Source organism: Hetaerina americana, unplaced genomic scaffold (assembly GCF_022747635.1).
Source record: "Hetaerina americana unplaced genomic scaffold, ioHetAmer1.1.p SCAF_41, whole genome shotgun sequence".
Lineage (NCBI taxonomy): Eukaryota > Metazoa > Arthropoda > Insecta > Odonata > Calopterygidae > Hetaerina > Hetaerina americana.
The window spans coordinates 772271-782500 of NW_027286997.1; the positions used below are offsets into that span (position 1 = coordinate 772271).

The 10230-nt window shown below is 41.9% G+C and overlaps 1 protein-coding gene across 4 annotated transcripts in view; it reads right to left on the reverse strand.

Moving 5' to 3' along the window:
• Positions 1–3149: 3149 nt before the first annotated feature.
• The window catches only part of Cpr (Cytochrome P450 reductase), a 93535-nt gene continuing 86454 nt past the window's right edge, over positions 3150–10230 (reverse strand). For all 4 annotated transcript variants that reach the window (XM_071591048.1, XM_071591052.1, XM_071591050.1 and 1 more), the window contains 2 exons: positions 4370–4491; positions 3150–4048 (listed from right to left, as the gene is read on the reverse strand). In XM_071591048.1, coding sequence (XP_071447149.1) covers positions 3904–4048; positions 4370–4491 — 267 coding nt within the window. In that variant the 3' untranslated portion in view covers positions 3150–3903. The remainder of the gene's footprint in view (positions 4049–4369; positions 4492–10230) is intronic.

Below are 10230 nucleotides of genomic sequence, written 5' to 3' on the forward strand. Positions count from 1 at the left end.
GGTTTTAAGACAGATTTCCCAACAGCTCTAAACTATTCCAAAACAGTCCCTGTCTATAAGAAAGATGAATTAACTAACTGCTGCCCCATTTCCATATCCCCGTTTTCAGTAAAAATTTTGAAGCTATAATGAAAGATCAAATAAGTCATTTTTTTTAGTCAAATAATCCTTTCCAAATCAAAGTATGGCTTTCAATTTGGGAAATCTACAATTTTGGATGTAGAGTCCAGAGTTAATTATGCCATTAATGCATTTGAAGAGAAGGACTCTGTCTCTGTGACACTATGTGATCTTAGTAAGGCTTTTGACAGTGTTAATTATTCAATGCTACTATCAAAGCTAGAATATTATGGTTTTAAGGGTGTGGCACAGAAACCAATGAAATCATACTTGGATGATTGCCACCAATAGGTTGAACTTGATGGCTGTCGACAGTAGTAGTATTTAGGAGAGACGACAGACAGCTTGGGTCATTAGGGATGGACAGCAAAGGATCAAGGGTGGAGAGAAATCCAGCATCGCCATTAGTCTACTCTTAACGAAAGTCACCAAGGGGTCCACACCTTAATGCCCCATCCAAAAGATGGCATACTCACCCAAAGTGCCCTCCAGAAAGTACCTCTAGTAGGGATTGAGATACCACTGATACATATTCAACGCTGCTGGGATTGAAACCCTCTTTAAGGCATGGTAGCCACCACACCATCTCGAGCCCCAGTCACAGATGGTGTGCACATCTGTTCATAAACCCAGGTATCCTTAACGGAGCCCCTTTAACCCTGCAAATGATCCCAAATGGGTCTGTAGTTGGTCACTGGTGAGGAAGTAACATTCCCGCAAACTACGGCAGAAGGGTGCTCTGGTTGAGAGGTTGAGGTTGCTTTCCCCACAAACCACCAAAACAAAAATTTTGTCTTCATTGCGGGGCGTGTGGAACCAGCTAATTACGGCTAAAAGAGTTTTAATTTCATTTTAATAATCATAATAGAGTCACAGTGCCCATTTGAGGAAGTCAGAAATGGTCAAGAGATCCAGGTGGACTCCCCCTTCTCAAAGAGCAGTCTCTTGCCGGGTGGTCAAGGCAGCTGGCCTCCTCTTCCTTGCTATGCAAATGCAGCACACGCTAAAAACCAGTTACCCCCATTGATGACATTTTTAACACATTTAATTGGAAATTACCCTCGGAGGGTCCTGATGTTTACATTTATCTTCAACCTCAAATCATATAAAAGTGTAAAAATGAAACATTCGGCGAACTTGATAAAGCCTCTAAGGGATACACTTTTGAGACCAATTGAGATCATAAGATCAAACATATCAAGTATACACTTAATCTAAATATTCACACTGATATAAAAAAATACGGGACAGGAAATGGCCTAAACAATTTTTAGATTCTTCCTAAAGGTTGTATTGCAGTAAAACAAACAAGAGGGTGGCCTCTCAATCAGTGACATCAAATTCTTGATCATTCTTTATTCTTGATGTCAGGGGACGTGGAAGTGTGGTGGGTAGAGGGATTGGCCACCAACTGGAGGGTCTGGGTTCTATTCCGGGTTATGCCCCTGGGAACATTCACCTCTTCCCCAATCTCAGCGGTTTTTTGGCCATAATATATTCCTGAGAACACCCATGGCCAGCACGGGGGAAGGAACTGGCCGCCCTTAATACCCAAACGTGTGAATTTAGCATGCATTTGGGCTTACAACTAGGCGAACTCAACCCCGACCCATCAAAACAACCGTCACGCTGTGAACTGTGGTTTGGCTTGGTTTTCCAGCATAAAATCAAACTTGTTTAACCTACTGATTCATTATTTATTGCTAATAATCAGCAGAGTCAAGCCAAAAAGCCCCACAAGTCACAGTTATTTAAATAATTCGTTTGAACATACAAAAATTGCATTTCCAGAAACACAATATTTACTACAGATTTCCTCAATGCAAATGATACATACGAGGCCCGTTCAAGACGTATCGCAAATTTTGATTTTTCCCGGGTTACGTAAATTTGATTTTCAATTTTTTTTGGGGCGTAATGTTGGTGCTTACGTCTGTCACTCATGCTGAAAAGTTCGGCCATTTTTAATGTTCAGTTAATTACTGACAGCAGTTTTGCTTGGACGTGTTTCGGCTTGTCTTCGATTTTTGCCTGTTCCAAATAATGACTCCGTCCACAACGACCCAGATTTACTCCAGAGGTTCATAACTGGTGAACAGTTAGCCAGTGGGGAGTGCAGAGCGCTTTCTTCAGTGGGCGCTGTCCTCAAATTGCATTAAGTGTTTGGAGGAGAGTGGGGCGAACCATTTCAATACATTGTCTCGCAAGAGGTAGGGGGAATCTAACGTTTATTATTGCATTATTTCAGCCACTACTTAAATTTGCGGAGCAATTTCCAGTTGGCAGGATGATTACTACTCTCATCTCACTCACTTGGCCTGAAAGCGTTTAGCTATTGCTTCTCCTTTATGAGACAAACACAAAACAAAAAAAGGCAAACCCTCCCCAACGCAGAGATAGTGTGAGACAGCCTCACTGTCTTCTCCTCCACAAGAGATTATCCCAGAATGACCTTTGATTGAGACGGGTTCTAAAAAAGCCAGCGAAAGAGATCACCTCACATTCTTCTCTCCCAGTTACGTGCTGGAGCAAAGAGAAAGACAATTCCACACTTTCACAGGTCCCATGAAAGCGGTGAGGACTCATCAGCTGGCGTCCATTTTCATCCCACTACTGCCAAGCCTTACATTTCACCACCCTCTCCCTGACTTCTACTTACCCGGATTGTTTCCACACATTTGCAGCTTGAGCTGGTTACTGGCGCCCAGCCGCACATGTGGGCTGGTTGCCACCCCAAAGGGACCCATCGCGTCGAGGGTGTACAATTTGGCCAAGTTCACTTTGATTTTGGTCACACTAACAGAGATGCAGTTGACATTAGGTCTAGGGAAATAAGAATCAGTGCCCCCAGGAAGTTGGGTGGACAACTATGGAAGGTGTTCATCTGACCAAGGTGGTCGTTAGAACAGGTTCCACTGCAATTATGTTCGTGGTATTTTGTGCAAGAGTGCATTAAGTACTGAACTGCTGGTATCATGTGAAACTCTGACAACAAACTTCAAAAGTCAACATCAGACACCTTTTCTGGTTATAATAATATATATTTTCCAACAGAAAGCATCACCAAAAAAAAACAAAAAACTTCGCCTGTTTTCAAAGAATTCTCTGTCCGGCAGCAGAAAACAAAAAAGAACCAAGGTTGATTTAATCAAAGAATTGATCCTCCAGAAATTTATAAATAACATGTATACATTGTTATTTGGTCCCACTAACAAGAACAGGCTAAAATTATAACTGAATTCTAAAGAAGATTTTTTCAAAAAGATCTATTCAAATATGACCATTAATTCAATAAAAGTGTTCATAAAAACAATTACATTTTCATCAATTTAAGGATTCTTTGCATGTGAGCAAGCTCAAATTTGTCATGCACTCGGCAAAACAGATGACCTATTGGCAAATCCATTCCAGCTGGAGTTGAACGCCGCAGATGAGCACAGTGGGTGGTGGTCCCACCACGGAACTGGCCTCCAAAGTGAGAGGGGGCAACATTCACGGCATGCCACAAACAGCACTTCCTCGCCACCCTCACCACGGAACATCTTCCCCCCTCCCAGATAAAATTTAAAAAAATATGTTTAAACAAATAGAGGGCTCTCATGAAAGCCTTTGTGCACTATTTAACAATTGAACTACAAGCACTCATTAAGTCTTGCATAATGACAACCCAGTCGATCACTCGCCTAACCTCTCTTCATTTCCCTTCCAACATCAACCCACTGCCAAACAATGCCAATGCCGCACCAACGATCACCTCACACCGTCGCCTACGCGCCTTTTGTCTCAGCTCCACACGTCAGCGGAGTATCTCTTCTGCGCCTCCATTCGCTTCACGTACGCCAGTGCCTGCTCCGCCGTCAAATTGCCCTTCGACTCAACGATTTTCAGCACTATGTCATGCACATCACGGGCCATGTTTCTAGCATCCCTGCAAAATTAAATGAAACTTTTCACGCCTGAAGTTGAGCAAAACCAATGACATCAATATCAATGCCTTTTACCCAGAGAGGCGCCCACAGGTAGGACACCATTCACCAATTACACACATGTCTAGCAAACAATATGAACATACTCCTTGCTGCAAAATCCACAATCATTTAGACAATGTTTCCAATAATTTGCTACCCATAATTTTCAAAAGAAATTTTTTAATCTTTAACTCAATGCAAACAGAAAGGTTTAGTTGGTGATCTGCCCATGAACAAAAAAGAATGAATCAAGTTGTTGGGAGGGAGGGAGGCCTACTCACCCGCACACATACAGATGCCCATTCCCCTCTCCCACTATCCTCCACACTTCATCTGCATTCTGCTGAAGTAAATGAGTGACGTAAACTTTCTCCGGCCCGTCCCTTGAGAAGGCAACATGCATCTGCAAACAAAACTTGCTTGGTCAGAAAACTATGCCAAAACATTTCACAGTTTATTATCAATGCCAGCATGAAAAGAAGGAAAGTTATTTCATACAACATGTTTCGCTAAGGGAAGGCGATTGATTACTGTCGATATTCTGCCCAGCATAGAATTCTTAATTCTACACTCAGTTTAATGATTTTTGTGTGGTTTAATGGGGTTCATAAATTTTATGAATCAAGTCTTACGGGGTGCAAAACTGGCTTAAAATTAAATTATCATATTTTATGGCACCAAAATTATCAGATGTGCGTTGATACACATACTGATTCTTAACATCAAGAAGATGAAAGCAATAAACATACACAACAAATAATTTATTATCTAATGCTTTAATTTGAAAAGTTACACTCAGTAACACTAGAGTGTGCCTCATTTCACGAAGTGTAACACATTATCTGTGCCTCATTTCCCACTCCAATGAACGTCTAAATGGTTACGCATTTGAGACATGTCGTGAACGCTATGTCTTCCACACCAATATCTCCAGACACTCCCTTAATACAAAAGTATGGCTCACTTCACCAGTTGGATGAAGTAATACGTGCATTGCCACTCAACTTTTAAGACCCAGATGGTATTCAAACGATGAAAATAGTGAGCAAATCTCATGGAGTTTAACAAACTTGTGATGACATCCACAGGGATGGGGGAAAACTTTACATTTTGCCCAGTCACCAGGCAGTCTTCATCCATCAGACATGATTAGCCACTTGCAGCCAGGGTATTTCATCAACCGGGCAGTACTGAAGCAGAGTTTGCCAGATAACAACCTCTGCTTTTGTTTTGTAACATTTATCCCTTCCGCCAAAAAACATGTACATCAGACTCTTACGAGTGCATTTTTCAAGAGAACGCGAATTCTGTATCTTTCCAACAAGTAAAATTTTGCAAACCAGGGATAACCTTCTATGGCAAGTTACAGTCGTAATGTGAAATGAAAACTCAAGACTCCTGAAGTAAACACACTGCCCTACGGTGACACTCTGACCTCCTCGCACATAATCAACATCTGGCATCACTTAACTCCACCCGACCGAGTGACTTTCACCTCTTGTTCGTGATAGCCCTCCCCTTGGATAATACCTTGGATAATCCCTTATCTAAGATACCACATGTAGAAAAATTAGCCAGTTTTGACAACTGAGTTACAAGTTAGTTAGAAAGTTCCTTCATGAGGTAACTCCTAGAGCAGTAGGTCCTTAAAGAGGTTGATTTTCACTTCCAACCATATCAATATTGAGTAAATCCTTAACTTGCTTCCAAGATATGTAATACAGGGCATCCAGTACATTTAATGCGATTGCGATTATATTCCTGCCACAATCATGCCGAGATATGAATATCTGTACCAGCGTCCTTCGATAATGCACGGCAAATGGCTAAATTAGGCCTAAATCCCATGGTTGGAGCTTGCTAACGCAGTTTGCAGGGAAATACTGTGACTGCACATTTATCCAGCGCACACTGGGTGGGTGGGCTGATGAATGAACAGCAGAACTTTCCTGTTCTGAGGCCCCATTTTGGCATCCAGAGCAGGAGGCTCATCCTCAGATATTGCTGGGGTCATCCATGTTTGGGAACATGCTGCATATCTAGTGGGCAATGCTTCCCCATGCCCGAAGCACCTGTGGCTCTTTGATTGACCGACCACCAGTGGCTTAAGCTTCTCACTTCCGTCTGCACTTGTGATTGACGAGACAAAATCTCTTTTTTTGCTCTGCAACCCTCCGTCAACGTTGTTCCCCTCTCAAGCACAAAGTGTTTGTTGAAACACAACCCCGTCTCATCTGCATCAAAATCATCTTTCGCCCTTGAACCTTCAAGGAGTTCAATCGATCCTCACACCTTCCACCGAGTCTCAATACAGGATTGTGCCTATTTTTAAACCTATCCAAAGAACCCCTGGATGCTGTGAAATCTTTGATTCCAAATCTTGTGGTAATGCGCAATACTTTTTGTCTCAAGATGATGTAATTCACAGGGACATTGAATGCTCTGTCACTAGAAAACCACTCTCTCAGGAATCCTTTTCATTCTTGAAATTCTACACATATTTCATCCTTTTAGTCTGCACTGGTTTGCATGGTTCAGAATTCAATCATCATTTTTCACTTTCGTATTCATTGTTGGAGGCCTGCATGTAATCTTAGGTGATTTGTGAGTTCAATACTGATTACATCATGAAAATCAACTTGTTCCAAAATTTCTGTTTTGCCATTAATTGGAAAGGTTTTTTTGTCACCTCGTCTTTCCACTGTCGAGCGATTGAAGCATGAGTGATTGAGGAGAACTCAACACATGAGAATATGAGCTACCTCGCCTTTCGACTGGAGCAAGCAGTTGTCCAACTTAGAAATTGTCCGAAGAAAATACCATTGTTTTTGATTCAGCGTAGTTTGGATGAGAAGAAGCAAGTTTCAACACTCTTTAATGTTAAGGAGTCCATCACTGCTACGAGTGTATCTGTTGCGAGGTCCAGGCGCAAGTGATCCCCGTTGTCAGGCAACAGCTCTTGCATTTATCACACTTGAGCGTGTTTGGGTCAGAGTCATTTTCATTCCTCATGTTTCAATCTTTCCTCGGGTGTTCTTTCAATGCAATAAGTCACGTAACTAACTCCCCATCATGCAATGCATTCATTTCATAGCACGAATCTTTATCTGGCAGACTGAGGTTACGAGTTCAAACAGTTCACATTTCTGTCCCTAGTGGCGCTCTGTTCTGTCCCCTCACATTCAAATCATTCGCTAAAACCATTCACATTGCTGCTCTCTCCCATTTTTTCAGTAACTGCTTCAGGAATAATATACATATATATACACAAATATACATATACACATATTAACATATATACATGTACACATATATAAATATACATACATATACAAATATATATATATATATTGGGTCGCGGTAGTCCAGTGGGTGAGCGTTGGACTGCTGATCAGAGGGTCCCGGGTTCGATTCCCGGACAAGGCACTCTGGGCACATACAGCTCCACCGAAGCTTAAGTGATTTTTCAGTACCAGGTCTTCCTGGGACACCATAACCGGCACAGGGAAAGGAACTGGCCCCCCTACCCTGATGTGTGAATTTTCACACGCTGTGTATATAATATATATCTCTTGTCACCACTGACTGAAACCTGAAACTGAAATTGAGACTGAAAGTCTTTCCTTTCAGTCTCTCTTGAAGAAGGCCTCTGAGAGTGCCGAAAGCTTGAACAATTAACCGTGTGATTGTTCTTTTAAATGTGTCTATTCTTTTCTATTTGTGTTATATTATATATATATATATGTATACATATATATATATATAACATATACGAGGGTCATCCGGAAAGTAGTACCCGTTCGTGAAATAAAGACACAAAAGTAAATATTAACAAACATAAAAAATTTTATTTGAAAGAGGATACTTTAAACTACTTCTCAACATAATCTCCAAGCAAATTAAGGCATTTGTCATAACGTGTGACAAGTTTCTGTATTCCTGCTGCATAGTCCTTCGCCGCCAGCTCATTGAGATACGCGAGGGACCCATCTTGCACAAATTTTTGCATAATGCAGATGGTGTTTAACAATTTCATGAACAATTGTTCGAGAAACATTGGGAAAATGCTCACAGATGTCATCAATTGTGACGCGCCGATCGTTCCTCACGAATTCGTCAACTGAGCTCACCAGTTGGTCTGTAATGACAGACGGTCTCTCCGAACGCTCATCGTCGTGTGTGTTCCCCCTCCCCATGTTGAAGTTGCGACACCACCGCCGAACAGACGACTCGTCCATTACATTGTCTCCATACACCTCCTTTAATTGGCGATGAATATCACATGGGCGAACGTTTCTTGCATTGAGGAATTTAATCACTGCCCTCACTTCACAACTGGCGGCGTTCTCAATTTTTTTAAACATTGTAAACAATCACAGAAACAACACAGGCAATGCTAGCGTCACGCAACTTGGCTCAGAGAAGGCAGACAAGCCACTGAAGCTATTTGACCTCGTCCAGCGGCTACTCGCGTCGTCAGCACTTCATGCGGCACGAACGGGAACTACTTTCCGGATGACCCTCGTATATATATATACACACACATATATATATACATATATATATATACATATATATATATACATATATAACGATTGTACGGAAAAACTCATACGAGCGGCACAATAATGGGCTGACACAACATAACACAAATAGAACAGAATAGACACATATAAAAGAACACTTACACGGTAAATTTACCGTGTTTGTGTTCTTTTATATGTGTCTATTCTGTTCTATTTGTGTTATGTTGTGTCAGCCCATTATATACATATATATATATACATACATTCAAACACGAAATCCCGCCAAACGGCGAATAAATACTCATATATACAGAAACATATATAAGGAAAAGGGATAGGAACACGTATAAAGGACGAACACAATAGAGGTGGGGAAGGCGGAATCGAACGGATCACAAGAGTAAAAATATTTCCTCAACCGGGACTCGAACACCGGATCTTTCCACTTGCCGGGCGGATGCTCTTAACCACTTGAGCTATCGAGGATATGTAATTTACCCTGAGATCCGTGGGTCTTATATGTCGCCAAGCGCCCCGATTCTTTAGCCAAGAGATGGCGTCAGGGGGCTGTTTCACCCACCAAAGGAGAAATAGACAATACACAAGAGGAAAGGACAGGGGTTAGAATTCATACAACATCATACAGGAAAAGAACAGTGCGTTTCGTGGCACGCATAGCCAGAAGAAAGAGATGAGCCACATTGGCCAAATACACATTCAAACACGAAATCCCGCCAAACGGCGAATAAATACTCATATATACAGAAACATATATAAGGAAAAGGGATAGGAACACGTATAAAGGACGAACACAATAGAGGTGGGGAAGGCGGAATCGAACGGATCACAAGAGTAAAAATATTTCCTCAACCGGGACTCGAACACCGGATCTTTCCACTTGCCGGGCGGATGCTCTTAACCACTTGAGCTATCGAGGATATGTAATTTACCCTGAGATCCGTGGGTCTTATATGTCGCCAAGCGCCCCAATTCTTTAGCCAAGAGATGGGGTAAAAAATTTTATTTGAAAGAGGATACTTTAAACTACTTCTCAACATAATCTCCAAGCAAATTAAGGCATTTGTCATAACGTGTGACAAGTTTCTGTATTCCTGCTGCATAGTCCTTCGCCGCCAGCTCATTGAGATACGCGAGGGACCCATCTTGCACAAATTTTTGCATAATGCAGATGGTGTTTAACAATTTCATGAACAATTGTTCGAGAAACATTGGGAAAATGCTCACAGATGTCATCAATTGTGACGCGCCGATCGTTCCTCACGAATTCGTCAACTGAGCTCACCAGTTGGTCTGTAATGACAGACGGTCTCCCCGAACGCTCATCGTCGTGTGTGTTCCCCCTCCCCATGTTGAAGTTGCGACACCACCGCCGAACAGACGACTCGTCCATTACATTGTCTCCATACACCTCCTTTAATTGGCGATGAATATCACATGGGCGAACGTTTCTTGCATTGAGGAATTTAATCACTGCCCTCACTTCACAACTGGCGGCGTTCTCAATCTTTTTAAACATTGTAAACAATCACAGAAACAACACAGGCAATTCTAGCGTCACGCAACTTGGCTCAGAGAAGGCAGACAAGCCACTGAAG